Raw genomic sequence first — 26778 nt, 5'->3', positions numbered from 1 at the left:
GACAAATTTGTACCAGGTCTACATAAGATCATACACATGCTGAGAAACTGAAGGAACACTCTCTCATTTGCTCTACAGTAAAGCATCAAAGTATTTAACATTAGCACACTATTCTTCATCTGCACAAAAGTACAGAGGATTTGAAAGAGTGGGATACACAAGCACTATATCCAGGAGTAAGTCATGCAAATACCTTGTGAATAAGATCCAGAATTTCTTGGTTGCTTTCTAAGATACAAAACTGAAATATGTGCCTCAACATGTCTTGCAGAATTGGAGTCAGCCATGTTGAAGAACTCTGAAACAAAGATATCATATGACCAAGTATATTCCAATATGCATCATGGTAAGACATTCAGAACTCTAATTCTTACCTGGTCTTGGGTAGACAACAGTGTAAACAATGTTTCCAGTGCTGCTTTTCGCACAGAAGAGATAGTGTGATGCAAGAATGGCCACACACGTGGGACCAAAACTGTCAGGGATTGCTGAATACTACAGGAGAGGGAGAGGTAGAGGCAGTGTCAGGGATAAAAACATACATACACACAGAGCTAAGTTAATTTTGTTTATTCTCATTTTATCAAAAAAAAAAAAAGCTTTAAGAAAAGAAAGTATTGCATATACTTGGGGATTTTAAGTGAAGTATTAAATTACTACAGCTTACACATTTAAAATAGTTTGAGTTGGTATCCTTTTCCAGGAAGGGTTTTTAAAACTGGTACAGAGAACTAGTCAATTTAAGCATGTATTTTTACGATGTTTTTTCCACAGATTAGGCTTTGTTCAACTGTTTAGAAAAAAGGAGGGGCTGTTCCTGTTCTGAAGTTGCTGTTGGGCAGTTATGACTTTACAAATAATTTAAAACAAGCTTGCATCTTTTTTGCATGAACTGGCATATCAACTGATGCAACTGGCACACCAGTTGATGCAAGCAGTACATGCCGAATTAAAGACTGAATTAGTAACAAAACTTCATTCTTTATTTTAGATTTGGGCAACCACCAGCTTCAACAGTGCTAATCATATAGGATGAGAAAAATCAAATGTGTAGAGTATCTACCTTAAATGCAGATACTGTGAGTTTACTATGAAAAATTTACCATACTAAGGTGCAGTTCCTTTAATTTGTCAGAGTCCCAAGGAGATAGCAACTAGGCAGGGTTGTCAACCAGCCACAGAATTACTGTGAAATAAGCTACAAACACAAATTCACTGATGTGAATTTCAGAACTGTTCCAATAGCAAAATTCTACAGGCTTATAAACGTGTTTCAATATACACAGTTTGGTCTCGTTTGGAGTTTGTCTGTTCCTTGTTAACAAACAAGATGTTTGTGGGCAGGACCACCATGTGAGTAGAGCAAATAGCCTGTACTAAAACACCCAAGATAAATGCACAGAGACAGGGAAAAAAGTCACATATAAACCACGTCTAATACACTTCTTCATTCCTCTGTTGCATTTCACTAACGTAATCAAAACAGAACCACTGTTGTAACCCCCACTTCATGGAAAAACCAGAGTAGAAATAAAATACTGAGTTAAATTAATAATCTCCTTGGTACATGATTTGAAAGAAACTGATAATTCCAATCTGACAGTAAGCGGACACTCAGACCTGTAATACTGAAGCAAAAGCAATTGAAAAGTTACCTGCATTTGCGGACCTGAGGGTAAGTCAGAAGGGATGAAAGGAGGATCATGATACTGTTTGTGGAAGCTGTCAAGTCATCCAACTCCAGAAGTGCATCCCACAAGGTATTAAGGATAAAAGGCACCTACACAAATAAGCAGAGGAGGATTATAATTTTAAAAAATCAACTAAACCAGTGCTGCCTCTAAATATTATTTTCTTCATTTAGACCAAAAGTAAACTTAGAAACAGTTCAGTCACCTTCTGAGATTGAAGTTGGACCAGGCTTTCCACTACTGGTACTAAAGATGCTGCAGCAACAGCTCGGACATCATCATCCAGATCTTGCAGACCTTCAATTATTGCAGGCAACACTTTAGGCAATAAAGTGTTGATCATGTCCTGTCAAAAAGACCAAAAGCATTTTTAAACTGAAAAAGCTTATAAAGATACAATCAAATAAGATGCACTCTGTGTGTGTGAATGAACCTAATTGTTTCAAAGGGATGGTACAAGTCCAACATTGTAATCTAAGTATTTTAAGTTACCATTCATGAAATCAAACACAGGTTATACATTTAATAAACTGTAAATCAGCTCAGTTTTGGTATAAAGAAAGCTCAGTGTCTGCAGAATACCACCACAGATAGCTTAAACTTCTTGTAAGACTCTGTTCTGTTACCTATGAGAGTATCACCAAGACCAGGCAGGCATATCCTCTTATTTCTAATGTTTTCTGCAAGCACAGCTTGCACTAACTATATACTTGCAGCATGGATATAGAAGTGCAGTCACACATCTCAACCCACAGGACTGCACTGCAAGCAAATTTGCTTTATCACACCTAGTCACTGTTCATCCACATCCTCTACTTTGAGCAGAGATTTTTGATCCCATGCTCTCAACAATTTGTCATGAGGGTTATTACCTGACGTACTGCCAAAGCATACTTTATTCCTAAGAGACCACCATGTCTCACTTCCCACTGCTCCTGTGTAAGCAGCTTCAGGAGAACATCCACAGTTTTATGAACACCAGTTTCATTCATGTGTTTCAATACTACTCCCAAAGTCTGAGCACAAGTCTCGCGTACTGGTGCCACTACCTAGGAAAAAGTAAACAATAAAACAGATACTTCTGTATGAAATTTGACTTTAAGAAAGTCAGATGATCAAACTGCTATACAAACAAGGTGAAGTTCATGTATCAGCTACCTTTTAGTAAGCATCTCTGAGCAGTTCTAACAGGCACATGCAGTAGCACTATACAAGGCACAGCCAAGCTCCTGCAGTGTTATCTCCAGCAGAAGCCTGCTGATCTACCTGATCATGCAAAGGTAACTTAAACTTACTTCATCTGAAACAAAGTCTCCGAATCTGTCTAGTGCAAACACACAAAGAAGTCTAATAACCAAGTCTTCTAGCCACTCCTGATGCTGCTGAATCATCTGTAAGAAGAGAAAAGTTGAACACCTTGACTACATTTATTTATAAAGCATTTCTGATACGCTTACTTTAGCTGAAATCTGTAATAGACATGGCAACAAATGTTCACATTGACTCAATACAGTTCTCTTGCAGAGACAATTCAGGCCAAGTAGTCAGCACTAATTCATCTCATTTGGATTGTTATAAACATCACAACCTGGATGTTTTCTTCTCTAAAAACACAGTACCTTTATCAAAAGGCTAGCGTCCTGCTTTCAGCTGGGACAGAGTTGGGTTTTTTCGCAGTAGCTGGTACAGACTGTGGAGTCTGCATAACAATAATGGTGACACCACACTGATGTTTTGCTGCTGCATTATGCTGACCCTAAGTCAAAGACTTCTGAATGTCTCACGCTCTGCCAGTGAGGAGGTACACAAAAAGAGAGGAAGCATAGCTGGGATAGGTGACAAAGGAACATTCCACACCACAGAATGTCATGCCCAGTACATAAACTGGGGGAGGTATCCAGAAGGAGCTGAGTGGGGGCCAGGCTGGGCATAGATCAGAGGAGAGTAAGCAAGTATATTGTGCAGCACTTGTTTTTCTTGGATTTTAATTCTCTCTCTCCTTTTCATTATTGTTATTACTGTTACTGCAATTAGTACTATTATTACAATATTTTACTTTATTTCAATTATGAAACTTGTTTTCTCAACCCATGAATTTTATTTCTTTCCTGACTGTCCCCTAACCCTAACCCTCCCCACACCACCAAAGGAGGGAGTGAGACAAAGACTATGTGATGCTTTGTTGTCTGCTAGAGATGAAACATAATAGCTTGAGAGCATCTTTTAAGGGGACAATTTATTCCTACACAGCACAAAGTAAAGTAATTCAGATATTCTATACTGACAAATAGCAACACATTCTAGGAAGTTAACTAATATGCTGGAAGCATATTTACAAGTAAAACTCTAAAGCAGTACCTTACTGTGGGAGACCCAGTGAAAGGAGCTTTTTTTCAGACCCATCTCTCCACATTTATCAAAGCTCATCTTGAAGCTCCAGCCTCTGCTAGAGACCAATTACTTCAATTTTCTATCTCAGAGCAGAAGTCCCATAAAAACAATTGCTCAGGCATCACCCTTCTCATTTCCACTATGTGCCTACTAGGTCACCACTTCCCTTGAGAACTACCCTTTTAATGGACAAAACTTAAAGCATATTCTAGATTTCATATTCCCATACATGCCAAAGAATTATACCCAGCACAGGGTATACACAGCAGGCTGTGAAGCCAGCTGGAGTACACACACTTTCCATAAGTAGTAAAGGAATGGTTTCAAGTATTTTATGATTGCAGATTGTGTTATCACCCACCCAGCCATCTCCATGGAACAAATACTACTCTACAGGGAAGCAAGGACAAAGAGAAGTTTTTGCTTTCTCTATTTACAAAGTATGCTGAAGTACACTGATTTGCATCTCATGCTTCAACTCTCTAAGCCACAAGCTCTTCCACCTGTTTCTACAGCAGGGGAGTCAGTAGGAATCTGGATGAAATTCACTGTTAGTAAACAAGCTATTACAGTCAGGATATTTTTAAACAATTGTTCTCCTTTTAAGAAGACTATTTTAATTCCTTTTCTCATAATAAAGAGACCATGTTGATAGAGTCCTCTTACTATTTAAGCAAATAGAGTTAAATGGTCTGAGACACTACCAGAGTAACACAATCAACTTGTCAATTTTGTTTCAATACAGCCTTACCAGGACATGAAAACAGTATATTCTAATATGGAAACTAATGTTTAATAACTTTATACACAGCAAACATATTAATGGCTAATTATACAGTAGTGTTGGGTTCTGCATAGGCCTTTTAAAAACAATGTTTCATCAGTGCATACAGTGATGTCATCCAGACGATTCTGAGCAGAAAAGTCTTTATATTCCCCCACATCACAGACCTATGGCAAAGTATTTTAATAAGTCTCTTTTCTAAACTTCATTTAAGTAAAATATTAAGTCTACATGACTAGAAACCTACCTCCTCTAAAGAGCTATCTCCCATTTTACCACCACTTTTGCCATGAGCTTTAAGTATCTCTCTCAGTCCAGTACCTGCACCATGTCGAACCTAAGAAAGTGAAATAAAAAGTCAGTTTTGAAATCCTAGGGAACAGAAGTCAAAACCCATGCTAGAAAATTGAAATAATACTACTGTATTTTGAACAGAGATGTTTCAAGAGCTGCAGAACCAGCACTACTCAGACTCATGGGAATTATTACATCAAATCATCTATTAAAATATTCACCTGTCCAAAAATCAACATCCTATTCCCCAAGTATTTGCCAGCTTATGAACAAAAGCAATTAAGAACTGCTATTTTCTAACAGGTTATGATATTTGCAGTAATGTAGCCAACATTCATTTACTTTTACCTCACTATGCTATATGGCACTAGTTGTCAAAGACAAGTTTGGAGACATTACTGTTTTTATTAAGTTTATAAGCTAAAGCAAATCAATATTATTATAGTTTCAAGCACTCAATATTATTATAGTTTCAAGCACTTCATGTTTAATATTTTCTATCACTCCTCTGTATTGCTTAAACAGAGTTTGGATCCTCACTGAGTATTCTGGAGGCTGCAAAACAAAATTCTGGGAATTACTATTCTGGGTAACTTACAAACCTGCCCTGCTTGACTGGATTTTAGAAATAAGTGAATAAACGATATGGGAAAGCAAATTATAGGCACTCACATGCTCTCACAAAACATGAACAGTTGAACACACTAGGAAGAGTTCTGGAAATCACAAAAGATCAGCAGAAGGATGTGCTAAAGACACACCTGTTTCTGGTATTTTTGATGCCTAACTGGACTAGTAATTGGCTTCTCAAGGAAAGCTCACTCAACAGACAGGCAAAGTTGCAAAAGCAGAGTTCTGAACTGGGTTCTCATTGAGAGGTCTCTATATAAGTTAGAAGAGAATCAACTCTTTTAATAGCAGTTCATATACATGCTTGTTGCTAGCAAAAAATTGTTGCATTTCACTGCAGTAACAATTAGAACTGAGTACTTGGTAGCTCCTCCCTTCACCAGAATATCTTACATGAAATGCAAACATATGTGTCCCCTATGTACAGCTCAGTGCCTGCTGGTTAAAGCTATAAGCAAGCCAATAAAAAATAGCCAGAGAGTCTAGTCTTAAAATCCTAACTGTTCATAAACGAACAATTTATTTGGTCCAAAATGGCTCATGAGCTAGATTTTACAAGTCAAAAGAAGGAGACTTTGCTAGTTAATGTCTCAGCTTCTGCAAACACAAATCAGCAAGGCACAAATGCATAAAGGCAATACTGGTAGTAGGATTCACCCTGCATGAATTCAGCTGCCTGTAAGTGTGGCAAGCAGCCTGAAGTAGTCACCCAGGTAACCTCTAGACATTGCAAGATGCTGCCAAGGGGCCACTTTAAACATACATTTTGAGGCAGGTTAGCCTGTTTTTCACCAAGAACATACTGTAATAATGATTCTGTATTGATCTACTTCCCCTATTAAGATATATGTGCCTTATATGAAATGTACTAAGAAAGCTATGAGAACATCCACATACCAGAAGACATTTGGACTTGGCCTTCAACTGCAAACAGCCTGCTTTCAAATAAGGTGAGGCTTTTTAGCTCAGATGCAGTGATGTGCCACACAAATATAATGATTCTTTTTCTGGGACCAAAATAATTATGCTGGCTGCATATGATCTATTTCTGCTTCCAAGTTTGAGAGCAAGCTGGCTCTGCCCATACTGACATCACTGAGACTGTGGTACAGATACACATAAGGATGTTAGAGCTGCTAATATTTAACCCTCCATAAGATCAACTTCAGAAAATGAAGCTGGCTGACAACAGTTATGTCTACCTTCTGAGCAAGGAAGTTAGATCATTATCAGCTATGGCATATTTTTACCAGAAATTTCTACCAAAGTTTGTGGAAAATTGTGTAAGGACTGAATAAAAAGGTGAGTGAACCATTTTGAATCTTGAAAATAAACGGTCTAAGCAACCAAACATACAGCTTTTGTAGTTACTAAAGGATTGACTCCCCTTCCGTTTCCACCAGCATAGCATTAGACAAACATACCACTGTTGCCAGCAACAGATTCACAAAACATTCCTCGAAGTCTTGATGAATCCAAGTTTAACTGCTTAATCTTTTTAACCATAGATTGATGTGATTTTATTTTGCTTGAATTTTAACACTCCCATAATTCACACTTATTTAATGACCCCTTTTCATATCTTTCTCACTCTCCACAAGTATATATTACACATGCTTTCCATTCCCCTTTAAATGAGTCTAAACAACACTCACGTTTGCTAGTAGCAAATTTGCCTTGACTACGTAATCTGTATGCACAAATGATACAAGTTTTGATATCTGGCAAAATTTTCTTAAGTTCTACACATACAATGTTTGCATTTCTGTTGAAGCCCTTTTTAAAAAACTTTTAGCTCCACCTTAAATAGTGCATGTGTCCTACCTCCCAAGAAGGGTTAAAGAGATCATTGCACACCTCTTCACAGAAGCTTTCCAGAGGCCATTCATTTGCCTAAATCCATAAAAAATTATTAAGTATGAGATTAAAAAAGAAAGGAATCATGAACATTTCTTATATTGTTGTCTGTGCACACTTAAATGGCATAAAAAAACTCCAAAAGCTTAAGTACTTTTCTTCATTACTGGACAGAATTGAAAAAATAATCTTGCCCAGCTCAGAAACTTCACCAATTAGCACTGGATCTCTCAAGAAGTTTATGAAGTTTCTGTTAACAGTGTAACCTCGTCTCTATGGGAATTAATTTTAATGTTCTGAAATTCACCTTTCCTTTAGAAACCATGCTAAAGAAAATTAAGCAGAGTTTCTTATTCCATCTAGTGATCCTTTAAGTTTATGAACTTTGCCTTTAAAGAACATAATAGGTAAGTCTCAGTTTGAAACATAACAAAATTGGGTAAGTGAATCTAGCAATAAACAGCACCCTTTTGCAAACACATTCCACTTTTTGAAAACCAAAGCATATTCACTATCCCAAAATTTTCTACAAGGAAACTGACTTGGCTGTGGAAAGGAATTTTTACTACCATTAGTAAGTTAACATCATCACATACACAGAGCAACTGAAAGACAGCTAAAAACCAGCAGCTATTCAGCCTGCAGTTATTAATATTTCAGATTAGTTTTCCAACCATTTTTATGCAAATAAAAATTTAATTACTAAACTATGTCTGGAAAACTATTTTTGTAGGATACAGATGTATCTAGATAAAGTCTTCTCAAATAAACTTCTATGTGTCACTTGTATTCTGGTTTAACATTTCTTAATTTTTAGCTTTTCAGTCTGTTGAAACAAATGCAGTTTTTTCCAAGACTAAGGTAATTGTTTTAATCTTCAACTATTAAAGATAAAATCTAATTCTAAATTAAGCCTAATTAAAGTACAGCAAAGATTAAATAAAGATTAAACAAGCATTTAGATTAAATTATTTGTGGCTTGCTGTAATCCTACCATGTAAGTGTTTAGCACAGTTTTCCAGTTTAATACCCAGGTCTGACACCTGTAGCCACCTACTCGTGTTAATTTGGGTCACAAACTGCTACCAAAGGATTAAATGTGTTTTCTTCCTCAATGCTGTAACACAGTTAGAAGCTCACTTGCTTCATTATGTATAAAAGTAAGCTGGCCATGACATTCTTCATGCCACTTCCCTGAATGCTAAATGGACTAAAGAATTTGGGCACATGAAGGAATTTTGTTTCAAATTGCTCTGCTGAAAAACTGAATGATCTCTCCCTCTAACAGCAGAACAATACTTCATACCTCTTCCTGAGCATTTTCTACCAATGTTTTTGAATCTGTGGCAGGCTGGCTGATGACAACATTTGCAACTTTTCTTCTTTTTTCTTCTGGTTCCCCATCAGTGCTGTCATTGCTGAGAAGGAGCAAGTACATGTTTATGAACTTGAAGTATGCTTTAAGGGAAGTAATTACATCTACAACTGATGTCTTCAGATACAATAAAGTATGGCAAGAATACAAAACAAAGAGGCTTAACACTGAAATATGCAAGTTCGCTGAGTTTATATGTAAAAACAAAAAATGCAGTGAGGAGACAGCAGAATGCTGTCCCAAATTCACAATCCGTATCAGATTTATCCAAGAAACCCAGCAATTCCTAAATAACATCAAGAATTTTGTTCATCATTCATTATGAACACAGTAGATACAATAATATGGAATTATAAACTACAGTGAAGAACACAGCACAAATCAGACAATTGTATATTAAATTTTCAGTCGTTCATTTTCTTAAAATGCCCTGTTTTCACGCATTACTCTCAAGCCATATTTAATAACCACACATTTCAGCTGTAGCATCCCATTATGTCCAGATGCCTCTGGAGCTGGGTCCTCAACAAAGCTCTCCTGGGAACAAGCACTGCACGCAAACTTTCCACCATCAGCACAATTAGCACATAAGAGATTTAAGATGCAAAGACTGTAGGAAGTTTCTCAACAGATAAATCAAATCACAATCCCAGCTTAACAGAAATAAAAGGAAACCAGTTCACTATTATACCTCTTCTCATTAGCTTCCACTGCATCTCTGGATCTTTGCTTTGCAAATAGCTTAGCCATTCTTTTGGCTTTATTCTTTTGTCTACTGCTCATACCAGCTCGAAATTCTGAGTCAATTAACTCAGCAGCCTGAAGAGTCTGAAAGAAAAGTCATTCATTGTCAATTCTTCTTATGATGGAAGTCCTGAAAAATTCTCAAACCCACAATGCTCTCAACTTCCCCAACCCTTCATTTCAAACATTTCAGCAGCTTGACATCAAATAATACTAACAGGCAACTATGGGATGTAAGAACTCAGGAGGCCAAAGCACACCACATTAGATGCCAATAATCTTATTTAAAATAGAAATATTATAACCACAGAAGCTCAAAGCAAACCCACTGTATTATTCCTTTCAATCAAATAGCCCAAGGTTTTACCTACAGGTTGTTTGTTTACTAGTAAAACTGAAGAAGGAGAATAGTCCAAATCTTCATCATTGAACAGATCCTCGGTATTCATTCCAATTGCAGCACCCATATCTAAGCCAAGTTTCTTTTGCAGCAGTTTCCTCTGTCGTGCTATCCTCTCTTTAGGATCAATTTCACCTTAAAGAGGGATTTTAAAAGAAGATGTGTCAGATTTCCAACCAGATATTTTACTGACAACTTGCTGAATGTACATACCAAAGCCAAAATTTACAGGATTAAATTGTACTTGGCTAATACAATCTTCTAAAACAAATCACACTGATACCCAGGAAGACCTTTTCTGCTACTGTAACTACACAAGTACTTCAACTGTGATCAAGCAAGGTTCATTTTGGAAATTAAGAGATGCCACCTCAAGAATGTGTGAAGTTTCAACACATAACTATAGAACACCTAGGCTATGGGAGCACCTACAATTACATTAAAAATATAAGATTTTAGCATCCAAGTAGAATAAAACATCCAAGCAACCCAAAACTTGCAGCTGGTAGGGCTGTCAGACTTCACTCTTTACATGCACAGTACAGAAACCAGTAAGGAGAAGATGATTTTCTGTTGTTTTGGTTTGTTGGTGTTGTGAGGTTTTGTTGTTTTTTTTTTTTTTTTCAATTACCAGCACAAACTTTTAAGTAGATGACCAATATAGACACGATTTTGGGGTGTACACCAACTACAGGTTGAGTAGCAACTAGTAGTTAATATTCTCTATACCAGTACATTTTTTTTAAACATTTAACTGACAAGCAAATACAAGCAACTTCCATTCTTTAAAAAATATTTTTTCATTTCTAACAGCATCTCAGGAATAATTGTCAAAGACTGCTAATTGTAAAGATTAAGTTACATTATGTTCATTCATGTTGTCTACTTACTTGAAAAGGGAAGTTGCTACAGAACACAGAAGAGAAAGCAGACTGTACATTTTCCCATGAATTAAAAAAAACAGCAACTAAAGATTTTTGTTTCATTTTCTTATTTTTTTGATATTGTACTTCTTATTTATTTTAATTATTTAAGTTTTTTATGTGAAATCATGTGACACTGGAATAAACATCAGGCTTCTATGAACTGAAGGGTTGGGTTTCATTAGATGAGGTGAAACTTGTACACCACTTTATTAATTTAGCTTAAAAGATGGCAAGCAATAAATTAGCAACCAGCCTGAAGAGACAGGACACTGCTCAAGTTTCAGCAGCCACATGTTCTGCTCCTTGCTGAGCTACTTATCTTCTGAGTACCCTGCACAGAAGCCCATCACACACAGGGAACAAAGGAATCAGGGCTACACAGTCAGATTCTTATCAATAGCATCATTTAATTTGGTGCAGAAACTGGTAGCTAGCCTGGAATTAAGAACAGGGAAGTACAGTAATAGCAAAAAAATTGCTTAGATTAAAATAATTCAGTGCCATTACACTGACAAAGCAACTCTCAGCTAAAAAAATTACAGAAAAATGTTAGACAAGTCACTTGAAACAAAAAACATCACAAAGGCACTGGTATTTGATCTTCCAATTTTGGCAGTCTTATCACAGTATTTTTCATGCAGTCTTTCTGTACTTGAAACCTTCAAGCTTTTAAATAAGCCACATCCTACTTTTGTATGTGGTAAAGAACATGTTCAGGTAAAGAACAACCAGCGATAGTGCCTGTTCCTTTTAAAGAAGTCTACAGAAATCTTTGATGCTTTTTCAAGTTTCCACCCCTTCTTCCCCACTGTACATGCAGTAAGACTGTTATGGCAAAAACCCAGATAAACAATACAGCCCTCCTAAAAAATTGTATTACTTGAGGAAGAAAATACAAACCATATGTTGGGGAATAGTTTCTGTCATAAACTTTTTCAAATCACTAAGTTTTCTTGTCTGCGAGTAAAATATAGATACCTGATTTATCATCTTGGACTTCAAATTCTGCACCAGCAGATCCAAGAAGAGATGCACCATGTTTTAACAACCGACATATATCAAATCTATCAAAACGCAACCGATCTGTTGAAGGTGAATCTTCATTAGGACTTTCTGAGCCTGGTTCTAGGTTGGAAATAAAAATAATATTAAGGACAACATGATGAAATTTTTGTTCAACATTCTGGCAGAAGATAAAGGAAAAACAAGATCTAATATCTCTCCTCGAAAGAATCATCAGACATACAGCACTTTAATTCCAAGTATAAAGACTCCATTTTCTCAAAAACAAACTGAAATAGGTCACTAAATGTACCTGAATAGAAAGAAACAAAATTAATGTTTTTCCCTTGATAAATGTAGCTTTTTAAAATCTTGACCTACCACCAGGCCTTCTCTGTACACATAGGGCCAGCTTACAGTTTTGAACTGCACATGGCTCACAAATAGTATCACAAGCACACCAACACTGCTGCACATCCCCACCAGCCAAGCAACCAAAGCTGGGAACCTGGAGAGTGTCTAAACAGGTATGGGAGAAAGGGCTGCTGACACCTAGCTGTGAGCTCTTCTCAAACAGTACCTTTTTCTTAAACACACAATTTTCTTTTCAATTTCATTAACAATCCAAGAGGCAGACATGCCAGAACTGGACAATGCATTTAAAAGGATGCTGTACTCTAAGACTAACAGGCTACCCAACTTCCATGTACAAAAGACATGCTAAAAGTAATCCTTGAACCAGACAAGTGAAATGAACTTCTATCCTTGGTAAGATAGAGTATGCAGTAGCAGAGTCCCCACCTGTGGTAGTCGGGATTGAAACTAGATGATCTTTAAGGTTTTTTCCAATTCAAAATATCCTATGATTCTATAACTGTATTATTAAGTATATGGATAAATATTATTCACTAGGAAAGAGAATTGCTCTGGATAAAAACATCTTTCAATAACTTGATTATCAATGTCCTTAAAGAGCTGCAACAAGTGGATAAAGGGCATCCAGTGAACTTAATACATTTAAAAGCTTTTGGCAAGGATTCATATGAAAGAATAAATCAAAAGAACCAGGTTAGCACAGAGCTGGGGATAACATCCTTTTACAAACTGAAAGGTAGAAATTAGTTCTGGTGTCCTCTGGGGCACCAATCCTTCAACTGATGGAAAAGACATTCACTAAGGCACTCTTCTGCAAGCACACAGGTGACACTAAACTCTTTCGGGTAGCCCAAAGTCACAATGGCACTAAGGAATCTAAGGAGGACTCTCAGAACAGACTAATGGACAAATAAGTATGTAAGATGTAAAATGAATAACCTAAACCATGCCTACACAACACTGCATTCAATGAAAATCTTGGAGGCATTTCTGACAGCTTTATTCATCTGTTTATTGAGCAGTGAAAGCCAGGGCAGACAACAAAGTACTGGGTCTCACCAGGAAGGACCCTGATGGCAGGACAAAGCACATCATTTTGTCGCTATGTGTAAATTTCAGTACTCCAGAGATGTAGGTAGCCTGTGTGGAGCTCTGCGCATCTCAAGGAGGACACAAGTAAGAGAAAGCACAGAGAAAAAGTAAGTTACCTAAAAGACAAAGTAGCTTGTGAGGAAAGACTGAAGAGACTGCAAATCTTCAACATGAAGAGAAGTTGTTGGAGGAGAGCAAATATGATGGCTTACAAAAATAAAGACAATGGACAATGAAAATGCAGAACTTGCTTGTCAAATTCAAAGCCAACAGAACTGGGAGGCATCAAGTGAAACAAATATGAGATCATCTCAAACAGATGTGAGTTTCATTGTTGCTGTTTTAGGGAGTGCGTGTGTCTGTTTTTAAACAAGTCAGTGAATTTCTGGAACCCGTGCCACAAAGTTGTGAACACAGACAGTACCAATGGATTTGGACAAAATCACTTAGTACGTAACTTAACAATTACAGAAACTAACATCCCTAATACGATGATTTCAGATGAAAAGAAACAGAACACACTTGAGCAAACTGCCATTTCACCTCTCTCAGAAAGGTGCTCAGATTAAGCGAACAGTGAACAAAAGAGTTTCTGCAAACTATCACGACAAAGTTGATTGGTTAAACATATCACCATTTTACTAGTTATTCCTTTTCTTTATAAAAGCTTTATGAGAGTACAAAGCACAAGCACAGGAATTCTGGAAGAAATAAAGGTCAGGTATAACTGATCAGGATCATCTAAAGCCAAAGGTTTACTTGTAGTCCTACTTCCAGAATCATAGAATAGTCTGAGTTGGAAGGGACCCAGAAGGATCATCAAGTGCAGCTCTTAAGTGAGTGGCCCATACAGAGACTGAACCCATGACCTTGGCATTATTAGCACACTGCTCCAAACAACTTACGTGTAAATAAAAGTTTACACTCCTAAAAAACCAAATGACACAGATGCCTTGAAAAGTCTCATATCACAGACAGTTTGCCTAAGATAAACAATGAGTTATACACAATTAATTTAAGGAGCACCTTGTTTTGATCTTGGAGTTGGATTCCACTCAGGTACATTTTTCACTATCGCTTCGACAGCCTGGCCAGCCGCAATTCGAGTATCCCAATTCGTACTTCTTAAATACACTAACACCTTGAAGGAGAGATTAATAATAAATATTTGCTTAACATGTACTTTCAAAAAATCCATCAGCTGTTATGCTCTATGAAAACACAATTACTTTAATGCTACGGATTAATACAACATTCAAAACAAAAATACAAAGGACAAAAAAAAAACAAACCAAGAAATGCCACCAGCCTTCTCTATATTGCTCAGTGCTTAGCAGAACACTTGCCAGAGCCAGATCTTAAGACTTTGTAAGATATATTTAGTACAATCAGTTGAACTGAAGCTTGATTTCCTCCAGGTACTGAGGTACTGAACAAGGCTTGAGACATGTTTTTATTTTTTGGGTTGGTTGGTTTGTTGGGTTTTTTCCTACAAGGAAGCATTCAAAATTGATTAACAGACCTTAAAACCCTGAAGTCATTTAACCCAAGAAGAGATACAACATGGGTCACTTGAAGCAATATATGCTCTTCAAAACTAATTTATCACTATGTCACACATCTGGAAAAACTATTTCTTTCTCTGAAAGCAGTTTGATACACATGATTCCCCAGCCACTCTGTTGACAGCATCAATTGTGGTGAGAACACAGGTTCAGTAAGAACAGAACTGAGGTCACTGAGCCATCTCCATCTGTCAGATAGACTATTTTTGCTGGTTTTACTAGACTTGGTCAGATTGAAGTCTCAAGCTAATGGAAAATTCTTCCCAATTTCCAACTCTTTTAAAGACATGTAGTCTCTGACTTTTTTAATGCTTTATTACACAAGTAATAAACTTTAAAGGCAAGTGCAGAAATCTTTGTAAGGCAGCAGAGCTTCTCTTTATAGAAGGTCTGAACTCACAGCAAATGCTGAATATGAAACCTCACTTACATAATCATTTCAGAAGCTGACAGAACAGTACCTTTAACAGAAGCAGCCCCTAATTTTCTTCATTCTCTTACTTTTGAAAAACCTAAGACCACAATGCATTTTCTTCTTCCCAAAGAAGCACACCTCCTTAAACTAGTTTGATTCTCACCATTAAAGTACTAGGGAAAAACATATGCTTACTTTAGATAAGAGATTATTCAGTTCATGAGGATGCAGTTTCACTACTTCCCCAAGTTGCTGTGCAGCTGCTTTTCTTGTTACAGGTGTTGTACCAGTGTCCAGTAAAATAAAGAGACGATCAAGCCTAAATGTGATTGACAAAAACCGAAAAGTTATGCTATTCATAGCTCAGCTGTCCATTTCTATTAATATTCCCCCACATTTTTCAGTTTATATAACTCAAAGAGAAGAGATGTCTGCCTGAAGACTGTCAGTTGGCAGGGTGAATAATGTATTATTTTTCTAATACTAAGCATAGCTGTTCTAAAAGCACATTTAATTTGATAACAAAAAAAAGTAATTGTAAGAAATGCTAGTTTAAAAAATCTTCAGTTACAAGAAAAAAATCAATCATTCCTGTCTTTGTTCTGTGATAGAACATTTTCAATCTTGAAACACAAATACGCTGTAAGTGATCATCAAATTCTTTTTGATAGAAAAAGCAGAGGACTCAGCTGCTCCTATTGTGCATTATCACTTCTACTGGCATCACTGCCTCACAGCCTGTTATCTGTAACACCAAACTCTGCTTCTCCAGGATGACAAATTTTTACTTTTCACATCTTTTCCCCTAGTTACCCAGAATACATAAAACCAAATCTCTTGTATTTACAGCTTGGAAGTCCTCTGATGCTTCTGCTCTACCCACAAAATACAGGGATTTAACCAGCAGATTTGTTTGCACAGTAACTCTGTATTTACTGAAAGACTTCAATCATCTATTTGTAGACCAATTAATTTCTTCCTTGTTTAGTTATTGAATGATAAATAAAGTGTATCTTTACGTATATATTCACATAACTATCTAGATACTCAAATCTATGACTGAAGTATTCATTATTCCCTCCACTATCAGTGGGTGGATCAGAGTTCTCAATGAGTGCCAAGTTTATGCTTTAGTTATTGGGCAGTATGACATTATTACTGAATATGAATCTAGAACCTGTTCACACAGTGCAATTAAAATTGTTCATTCCAGCCTTATCATAGAAGTACTCCTCCAAGAACTGCAACAATACAAAACCAGACCTTGAACAACAGTGAAGCTCACCTAGACCAGCCTGGCAGAATAAAGATATAGGTATCCTGGACAACCTGTCTTCATAAATACACATTCTTGGTTTGAGCACACACAGGAAAGGACAAATGCCTTGTCCCTGTTAGTCTGTTGCTACTAATTAGATTTCATGTAAATTGCCTTTAACATTAGCTCAAATAATAACAAACCTCTTTCCAGCATCACTGGATTTTGGCATGCTTAAACAGCACTTAATCCTGAGTATACCTTAATGGGTCACAATACAATAGGAGTTGCAGTGCAGGACCAAGGCAATACCAAAACCCAAATACTCATAACTGGAGGTATTAGATCAAGTATTCATTAGATTTAAAATTATAACTTTTTAGACACAATTCTGCTATCTGCCATCCTAGAAATAATTCTCTTCCTACTACTAAAATAGGTGAGCTTATTTCAATCCTGTTAGATAAAACTAGAGTTTCAATTACTATGATTTACTAGTTAGTAAGTTTGTTTTAAAGACACAAAAATTAAACCCCAGATATATGCAACCCAGCAGTTTTGTGTGATCAGACAGTCAAGAAGAAAAAAGCTTCACAGATACAACACTTCTGAATCCCTGATAGTGGACTAGTCATGAGAAACATACCAGTATTTTTTCTCCAGTACTTTTGACAGTAATAACCCAACCTGATTTGCAGCAGTCACTATTATTCAATACAAAGCACAGTGGATTTCAAAAGAACCACTGTTTGCTCCAACTTGCTCCTTCTTACAGCTTTCATTCTTCAGCTCTCTGTGAAACTTCGGTGTTCCATACACAAGTTTGCCATTTAGTATCATACGCTCCTTTAATCATCAAATTATCTTTTTTTATCTCAAAGTCAAGCACAATGTGTAACTGTGACCACTTCCCCAGCTAGAACTCTTCATGAGTCAAAACAGGAGGAAACCACTAAGTCAGCCTACCCTCAAAAACACATCTTGAATTCCAGACGTAGTTACAACACTACACCTTCACTCCTGAAACCCACAACTTTCTGAAGCTGTGTTACCTGCAAAATACAACTGGTTTTCTTGAGTTTTCTTTAACCTACAGTGTGCTTGGTTTGGCAGTTGTTATTTTAAATTGTAATCTGCTTAACTTACACACAAATGCAAACCAAACAAAAAAATCTTTCACTTGTCTGACATCACTACAGGAAGGTTTCAGCTTTCAACTCCAGCAAAATACATGGAAACAGGATTAGCGAACACAGCCAACAAGATCTGACTAACAGTAGTCCTGGTCACACTCTTTTCCTCCCGCAAGAGGATGTAGAATTCCCAAACTGATATCTTGGAACTATTAAGATTTTCAAATTGAGTGTTGGTGCTGCTGCAGCAGAGTATGGCGGAGCCTGAATTCTGCATGAGTTGGAAGGGTAGCACTGAAAAAGTTGTCTATGATCAGCAGTGGTTGTTGTTTTTCAAATTAAAGCTTTCAGTCTGAGTTTCATTAAGAATGAAAAAAACCACTAAAAATTCCAAACAAATTAGTTTTGAGTACCTGCAGTTTAAAAAGTAGTTTCTTAAGTTCTGACAAGGTTTTCATTTTAAGAACAAATTAGCAGTCTCTAAACAAGTTACTAAAGCCAAAGAGAACCAAGTTTTCTAGTGGCATGTGATTCTCTGCTTCTCATGCTAGACAGTGCTGTAGGCAGGGCACCACGTGCCTCACATCATTCCCAGAAGTGTGAAGCAATGTGGTAGAGTGAGATGCTCTACAATGCAGATAAAATGTTTAATTTTTTTATTAAATATGTCAATTCTGTCAAAAAAATTGTTCTAAGCCTATGGAACACACAAGCAAACAACAGAAACACAAGGAATACTTTGGGGGCAAAAAGATTAAAACAAAAAATGTTTATAAATTATTATGAAAAATAACTGTACATTATTATGAACATTAGAAATGTCCATATAGTCCATTAGAAATGTTTCTGACACAGACATCAGTGCAGGTGCTTAAGAACAGACATCCAGTATCATTTGAGGTGCTTCACCTACAGAAGAGCCACCACAACTAAGTGGTGGCACTTTCCAGGTACCACAGTGATTCCATCTTCTGGTCACCAGTTTTGCACACTCAGCATTAAACCAAGCTAGACATAACCCTCACCCAGGCACAGGAGGAAAATAAATGACATGTTCTGTTCTTCATGCTAATCTGCAGATCTTTGCTGCTGCCCCAAACAGAGGGCTGATCTCCATTTGAAGGGACAGTTGTCATACTATTTAAAGTGAACCTTATGGCAGTCCTGTGGAAACAGGATGATGTGGATTTGAGAGCCCTTCAGCTCCAGAGGCATTAGAAAGCTAGTAGATGGATAATTAATGCCAAGGTACAGGTGTAAGCAACAGCCTCTTCAAAATGCTTCCAAAAGCACACACATGCAGCTGCAATCTATAAAGATCCCAACTGTCCCAGTGTAAGTGCTCTGACTGGACTGGATGCCCACAGGACTTCAGAGGATGAAACTTCCCATTTGTTACTTTCAGTGAGTGGAGGCATAAAAGGGACAGTGACTTGATCACTGCTGCCCATGAAACAATCTGTTTGGACTTTACATCTCTGTGCCCCAGCATGTAAAACTGTCCTGACAGCAACCTCTAATAGTAAAGGCCATCTGGTATGAACACCATGCAACTACATATCCTCAATACTTAGCATATCCTCCAAGCCATTAAAATTGTGTGACTGTACAAAAAATCCTTACTGGCATAGTCCCTGGAACAGTAATGCCAAGCTTTGCCTAGAGCTCTTTGAAAAGCTGCTACCTAGCACCCATCAGAAGGCAAGGGAATCCTCTTAGGAGCTGAGATTTCCAACACTCAGAAAACTTCCTCCCAGGCACTATTTCTTAATACAGAAATAGCCCAGACACCTTGAAAACATCCCTAAATTAAACTTCAGACTTGACAAGGGTGAAATTCAACCTAAGTCCTAATGGAGTCTGACTTTTCTTGTTGACCTGACAGCCCTCTGCTGTCATCATTTGGTCAAATCCCAGCTTGGTCAGCTCTAAACACTTGCTCACATGAACAGTTAAGTAATCAAATAAGCAACTTTCAAATATAGAATCAGCCCGTAAGAATAAAAAAACCACTCAACAGAATTCAGAACAAAACCCAGAAGTGCAATGACACACAAAGACTGGATTGTGATTTTACTTCTCCTAGGTGTGCAAACAGTTATGAAGGTGGGACTGTGGGCGATGAAGAAATCTTGTTTCCTACACAGCAGCTGAAGGAACATCTGGAATGAAACAACAGCTCCATGACCACACCAGGTCACAGTACTATACACTGCATATGGAATCCAACCAAATGCTAAAATTAGTATAATTAATTCCATATGGACTGTGTATTTCATGTATGACCTACAACTTTATGCTGTACAAGTTTTACTTGTTAACTATTACATATGTATCTACAACTAACAATGCACCCAAAATGTGACCAATTACATTACAAAACCTGTGAGTGAGAACTGCAACTTGAAGCAGCTGCCAGGACAGACTAACACAAGATGTGTATCAGTAAGTTACAAAGTGAACACCTCAATGACTATTCAAATTCCATCTGCTAGAGCAGGTTGGCATTCTTATCAGCACACAATCCTGACTTTCAATTTTCACTTCAATCCATTAGAAGGAAAAGTGTGTCTGAGAAACTGAGAGCTCCATCTCATTTGGGCAGCAGTGCACATGCTAGCTCTGCTTTCCCTCTTCCTAAGACTGTATCAGCCCTCCCACATAGAGCAGCACAGAAGGCAGTCCACTGTTCTGGTCTTCAAGTTAACCTCCCCAATAAGGGAAGAGTTACATTATTCTCCCCACCTTTGAGTCTGAACTCCCATAAGCACACTGGTTATAGAACATCTATTCTAATGCTTTGGGCACAGGCCTTTAAGCAGTAGTGAACACATACTTGCTCAGGTTAACTCCTGCTTTTTAAGCAAGAGCAGCCATGAAGTAATAGCTTCCACAGAAGCTAAAAGCAGAATGCTTCATAGAGAAAGTCTGTGATAACCTCAAAAAAATTCTAAAAGGTATACAGTACACATAAGAGATTTTTGATGCAGTATTCAATTTGAAATGTTACATAAGTAATGATGCCAGCCAGTGCAGCCACTTGTTCTTGGGAAGTCACAGCCCTGAACTTCAGAAGCTGAGAGCAATACAAGAGGCCTGCTTAGTTCCCAGGAGCTTTACTCTCACAGCCTTTTGACATTATTTATTTTAAAATAAAAACTAGGTTCCTAATCTACACATTACCAGTCATACAAAAATTCAAGTAAACAAAACCACTGAAAACTCTAGAAAACAGTACTAATCTTACACAGATCAAACCAGGAATGGGTTGCAAGAGGAGCACATTACGCTCTCTGTATTTCTGTAAGGAACTATCTTGAACATACTCTGAAGAGGTTGTCTTCAAGGTACTTCAGTGAGAACTTAAAAGGATACACCAACTAAAATAAAATTGTTTACTCTTAATGCACCTTACCAGCCTCTTAATTTTGTTACATTTTACAAGTACATTGGTTCTCCTTCATACTGCAAAGGCACTCAAAACCAGGAGAAAGGCATTAACACTTTGGTGTTAGAATAACACAAGTTGCCTTTGAACACATTAAGAAACTGGAAAAAAAGTTTTAGTAGATACTGAAGGACTATCATCATTTTATTACCTACTGAAACTCTACCATCCTGAGTAATCTATGAATTGTCATCCTCTTGGAAGTATTACTTTTCCTTTTGAAGTATCTCAGAAGATCACTAGTGAGCCACTGCAATTGTTCACTTGGATCATGCACTTTGCAGGAATGAAGCTGAAGCAAAACTTCTCACTTCCTTTTTTCCTTCTCAGTTCCACTATCAAAAACATTGGGATTTTTTTATTAGCTATGCAAATATTATACTATTTCATCTGTAAGATGAAGTAAGTGGCAGAGATTGGTGACAGAAGCTAAGTCCTACCAAATTAGTTTGCACATTCACAGAAGGAATACCAACCTTCCCACCCACCTATCCCCTACTTCTGGAGGATGGTGTTCATTAGTCTCTCCAGCACAAACTACCAAAGAGATGAACATATACAGTACAAATATTCTGCAACATCTTTTGGGATGAGGTATCTACTGTTTCGCTTTATGTCTGTTTTCTGAAGCATCAACACAAATGTTTTAGAGAAGGTCTTCAAACCATGTAATATAAAATGCAGAACTAAATATCAGACTTTTTTGTCAATAGGTTACAATTACTTCGGAGATGACCTTACTAATAGCAAAGCTGCAACTTCTCCATCTAATTTGGAGGTATTTCAAAGCATTCCCTATGTTTTTTTTGCATCTCCCTGAACAGATTAGGGTTTTGAGAAAGGTTTTCAATCGACCAAAAAACAGAAACTAAACTTTCCTGGGAAAACAACCACCTGATAATTTATTAGTTTGAGAATGTAAAACTACTCCAACCCTCACTTCCAAAAAAAGTTATTTTTAGAATAGTTGTTCCAATATAGAACTACCCCTAATGAAATGATTGTTAATAGCAATGCTTGGTATGCACTCCACAAGGACTGCAGGCTTTAGAGAAAGATTAAATTGAGTCAGCCTCTTCCTCACTCTCCAAACTTGTACAGGTAAAGAGGCATTCAACAATGAAATATTATGGTAGTCCATAAAAATAATGTAAAAGTAAATACCTAGAGGAAAAGTGGAATTAGAACAGATGCTGGACCAACTAAAACCGAACAAAAAATAGTTATGTGGTTATATACACAAATGCACAAACAATTATTTGCGGTCTGAAAGGAGCTTTGAAGTTCAATGTTCTGAAGTAAGAGGTGAAGAAAGGTATCTTTATTTACAAAAGCAGCACTGACACTGTATCAGTGCCCCTATGGTCCAGCAGCAGAAAGGAAACTCCATTTATCAGGAGCTGCTGTCTAACTTCAAAGGGACACTGACAGACAAAATTTACACATTATCACTTCTTACAATTACATAAACATTGGTGCTCACCAGGAATAGTAAAGATGTTACAGCACTGCAAAATGTGTATCCTTCTACCTAAGTTACACGTGAAGCTGAACAGACTCTACCACCTCACCAGTATTACAGCACCTCCACTGACATTGAATACCTTGTGTTCAATTGTGCAACATTTGGATACTACAACTATAATCTGAAGCAATACATACCACTACTACTAACACAGAACTTTCAATCCTTCACACTGAGTTTTGAATGAGCCACATCAAGTTTTACTTTCAGTTCCCAAAAGGTGTTAACTAAATCTCTGTACTGCTGCTTTTTTGGTAACTGAAATGGAAACCAGCCTTCAGAGCAGACACAGCCTCAGCACACAGCTGAAAAGCTCTATCTTGATATTCCTGTTAGCCCCCATATCACATATACAGTAGCAAAGTTGGTTAAGCAGACTGACCAGACCGAAGGTAATTAGACGACTCCTCTACTCTACATTATGACTTTTTTTAATGTACATGATAATCTTGTCACAGCAATCCTTACTACTTCCACGTTCTTCTGGACAGATTTGAAGGATGAGAAAAAGCCACAACAAGCATATAAGAAGTTGATAAAAAAATAAGAGTAGAAAAAAACAAAGGGATACTTTGTAGAAACTACAAAGCTTAAAATAGAACACCTGCTACTAGAAGTCTCTAAAAGGTGCATTGCTACCATTAATTTTGATGAAAAAATGGATTTCCATTATAAATGTGCACACCTTTACTTTGCTACATAGAATTGCAAACTTATTCACACACAGCTACTGAAACAGAATTTACTTTTGTGATAGCACTTAGGAAGTAGAGATACTATAACACGTGACTTGAAGCTAATCTATCACAAGCTTAATTTGGATTTATGGTTTCCTTTCAATTATCCTGTTCAGAAGCTTAACCTGCCTGCTTCACACACACACACAGAGAAGAAAAAAAAAAAAAGAAAAAAGAAAAAAAAAAACCAAACAGGAATTTGTGCTCAGCATTTTTTATAAAACAGCTCTGTTAAGACACACCTCTGTATCTGTGAGTGCTTTAAACGCTGGCACACCCCAGAGCACATGTGTGCAAGCAGATACTGCCCAACATTTTGAGGCAGAGCCAGAATACACTGATCACTTTTCTCCATTAAAGCCTGTTTTATTTTGGTTACTTTACAACTAAGGGTCTGAAACGCAAAAACGGTTTCTCGCCAGTTTTTGGGACTCAGTATCATAATTTCCTATTCCCTAGTAGTTTAGCCACCCTAGGAAAGACTGGCCAACAAAACGAAGGTGTCGAATTCAGGAGGAAGCCCGAGACGCCCCAGGCAGAGCCCCTGCGGCCCGAGGAAGGGAGGGGGCACGGGAATCACCCCAGGCCAGGACGCAAACCCAGGCGCCAGAGCACGCAGCCCCCCCAGACCCCAGCGGGGCCGCGGCGAGGTCTCCGCAGGCTCCCGAAGCAAAAGGAGACGGAACGCAGGCAGCCCTCCTCCGCCCCCCCCCCGCACGAGGCCACACGGAGAGCCGGGAGCGCCGGGTCGCCGCTCTCGGCCCTACTTTCCCCATTCTTCCCAGCTCCCACCGACCTGGAGACGGCCATGGCCGCCCGGAGCCGGGCCGGGCCGACGGCGGGCGGCGGGACGGGGGGGCCGGGGTGCTGCCCGGGCGGAGGGCGCTGGGCCTCGCTCGGGCCTGGGGCGCCGCACCCGGCCTCGGCCCCGCCGGCGATCCGCGGGCAGCGGCTGAGCGCGGCAGAGGCCGGCGGCGGTCGGAGTGTCACTCCCCCGGGCGAGGCGGCGGCAGCGTGGGCGGCAGCGGCGAAGGACCCTCGGAGCGCGGGTTAAAGCCTCGATTCCCCCATCACCAGGGCGAAGCCCAATGCCTGGTTTTATATGAGCAGCCATCTTGTATTTATTCCCTTCCTCCATGAGAGCCGCTTCCTGATTGGCAAGAGCGCCCAGCCGCAGCCAATGGCGGGAGCGCTTCTAAGAGCAAGGAGGGCGGGAGCGCGCAGCGCCCGCACTGAGCAGGATCGGCCATGGAGCCCGCCGGGCCGGCTTGGGGGGCGCTGGCCTCTGCCAGGGCGTTCTATCTGCAGGGCGATGGAGGGGGGCGAACTCAAAGGAGAGCGCCCCAATCCCGAACCCCGGGTGGAGAAAAGGACACGACAACGCGGAGTAAACGCTTTTCTTTCCATGTCCACTGGGTGGTGGCCCTTCTGCCCCGCCAACACGGCGAAAGAGGGCGGTCGGTATTCCCCGAACCAACGCCGCACCCCCCTCTTGCCAAGGTCCGCCGTCTATAGGCCATGCCCGCTGCTGCGGCGCGAAGTCGCTGGCCGTGGGACTACAACTCCCGGCATGCCCTGCGCTGTGGCCGGGCTCGGTCGCGCGGCCCCGCCGTCCTTGCGGGCGGGCGCCGCTCTGGAGCCCCCGCAGCTTGGGGCGGCTGTGACACAGCGGGCTGGTGCCGCTGAGGGCTCACGGCACACGAGGGTGGCAACACCCAAGGGTTTATAAGCGTCGCCAGCCACTCCAGGCATCGACGGGACGGCTGGTCCGGCCCGGTCACGGCGCCTCTGTGAGGGGCCACGTTCTTTCCCGCTCTCTGCCGTCGCCTGAGCTGGGCCAGCGGCCCGTCCTCCCAGCCCGGCGGGTCCCGGGCGATGCTGAAAGATCCCTGGAATCCAGCCCGGCAGTGCCCCTTGTCCCGGGCAGGCACACCAGGCTCCCAAGTGCTCGCTATCAGCTTCCATCAGATCCAGATTAAGAAATTAGCCTTCGACTAATCATTTAAATTAATGGTCCCAGACTGGTACATAAAGTGCCCTGACGCAGGTAACCTTTCATGTGATAAGCTGGAAACAAAAGAATAGATTTTTTTTTTCCTGTAGTGGCATAAACTTGGATAAACACATGAATTTGCATAGTGCTGTATGATAAAGTTTTCCTCTGAAGCCCATTGTGGCGTGAGTGTTTACACCCAACCCTTCTAGAGGGATTTCTGCTCACCCCAGCCTTTCTGGTTTTCTCCCTCTCCCCGGAGACTTAACTCTTCTTGCATGGGCTCACTCATTCCGTCTCCACGAGCACATATTCCAAACAAGCATTCTAATGCTGGCTGCATTATCACTGTCTTTTGACAGTTCTATCAAGCCACTGGGATATAACGCTTCAATCTATCCTTATCCATGCAGGTCCAGCCTAGACTTCAGTCTTTCCTAAAGTGTGCCCGGGGTGCCACTTTCCTGCCTGTCTCTTCTGCCCTTTGGTGGGAGCACTGTGGCAACTGGAAACTGGCATTGAAGTGGCCCCAAACACTGGCAGTGGGAGTCAGCCTGAGGCCTCTGAGCAGAGAGTGTGGCCAGAGCAAACCACAGACCTGTTTTTCAGCGGTGGACATGGGTTTTCTCACAGTGCTACACACTCAATGACCCAGGTAATGCCTTTTGCCTCTCATGGTTCTGATGCAGTAACTGCCTTTAAATAGATCAATATACCCTCTGTAGCTGAATGCACACAAAAAAGTACAGTGGATTTAGCTGGAGACCAAGAGCCTCTCACCAAAACCTCCCCACACCTTCCTTTCTGCCCTTGTGTTGCAGGTGCACCTGCCTGGGTCCCTGCCCATGATCTCAGGCCCTCTCCTGTGTGTGTATGTGTTTGGTTTAGCCACGTATGGGGAGGGAAGCAGGGAATTGGGGTAGGGAGCAGCAAGGAACAGACTGAGGGCGGAGATATTTTCCTTGTATGTTTGGTGCTGTTGACATGGATGTATAGCAAACATCCCTGATAGTATTTCCGTGTTTGTTTAGCCAGGAATCAGCAGCCATCCTGTCCTACTGTGGACATTATTGAAATGATCCTCAGGTGATAGTTCCAATTCTAACACCTTATTTCCTCTTAGGTTCCTTAAAAACAGTTTTA

General features: G+C 39.5%; 1 protein-coding gene across 3 annotated transcripts in view; it reads right to left on the bottom strand.

Moving 5' to 3' along the window:
* Positions 1-24916, bottom strand: part of BTAF1 (B-TFIID TATA-box binding protein associated factor 1) — a 43218-nt gene extending 18302 nt beyond the window's left edge. The window contains exons 1-15 of one of the 3 annotated variants that reach the window (XM_041461519.1): positions 24439-24731; positions 15737-15860; positions 14588-14702; positions 12071-12217; positions 10138-10301; positions 9714-9850; positions 8954-9065; positions 7615-7683; positions 5114-5203; positions 2987-3082; positions 2564-2740; positions 1897-2037; positions 1656-1780; positions 375-495; positions 194-298 (exon numbers count right to left, since the gene is read on the bottom strand). In XM_041461519.1, coding sequence (XP_041317453.1) covers positions 194-298; positions 375-495; positions 1656-1780; positions 1897-2037; positions 2564-2740; positions 2987-3082; positions 5114-5203; positions 7615-7683; positions 8954-9065; positions 9714-9850; positions 10138-10301; positions 12071-12217; positions 14588-14702; positions 15737-15860; positions 24439-24452 — 1737 coding nt within the window. In that variant the 5' untranslated portion in view covers positions 24453-24731. Of the gene's footprint in view, positions 1-193; positions 299-374; positions 496-1655; positions 1781-1896; positions 2038-2563; positions 2741-2986; positions 3083-5113; positions 5204-7614; positions 7684-8953; positions 9066-9713; positions 9851-10137; positions 10302-12070; positions 12218-14587; positions 14703-15736; positions 15861-24438 lie in introns of all 3 variants that reach the window. The other 2 variants (XM_041461516.1, XM_041461517.1) reach the window with 2 other exon arrangements.
* Positions 24917-26778: the final 1862 nt, after the last annotated feature.

This window comes from Pyrgilauda ruficollis, unplaced genomic scaffold, assembly GCF_017590135.1.
Source record: "Pyrgilauda ruficollis isolate IOZ18807 unplaced genomic scaffold, ASM1759013v1 scaffold15, whole genome shotgun sequence".
Taxonomy (NCBI): domain Eukaryota; kingdom Metazoa; phylum Chordata; class Aves; order Passeriformes; family Passeridae; genus Pyrgilauda; species Pyrgilauda ruficollis.
Note: the sequence above shows the minus strand (reverse complement) of the source record. Positions and strands in the feature narration are given on the sequence as shown.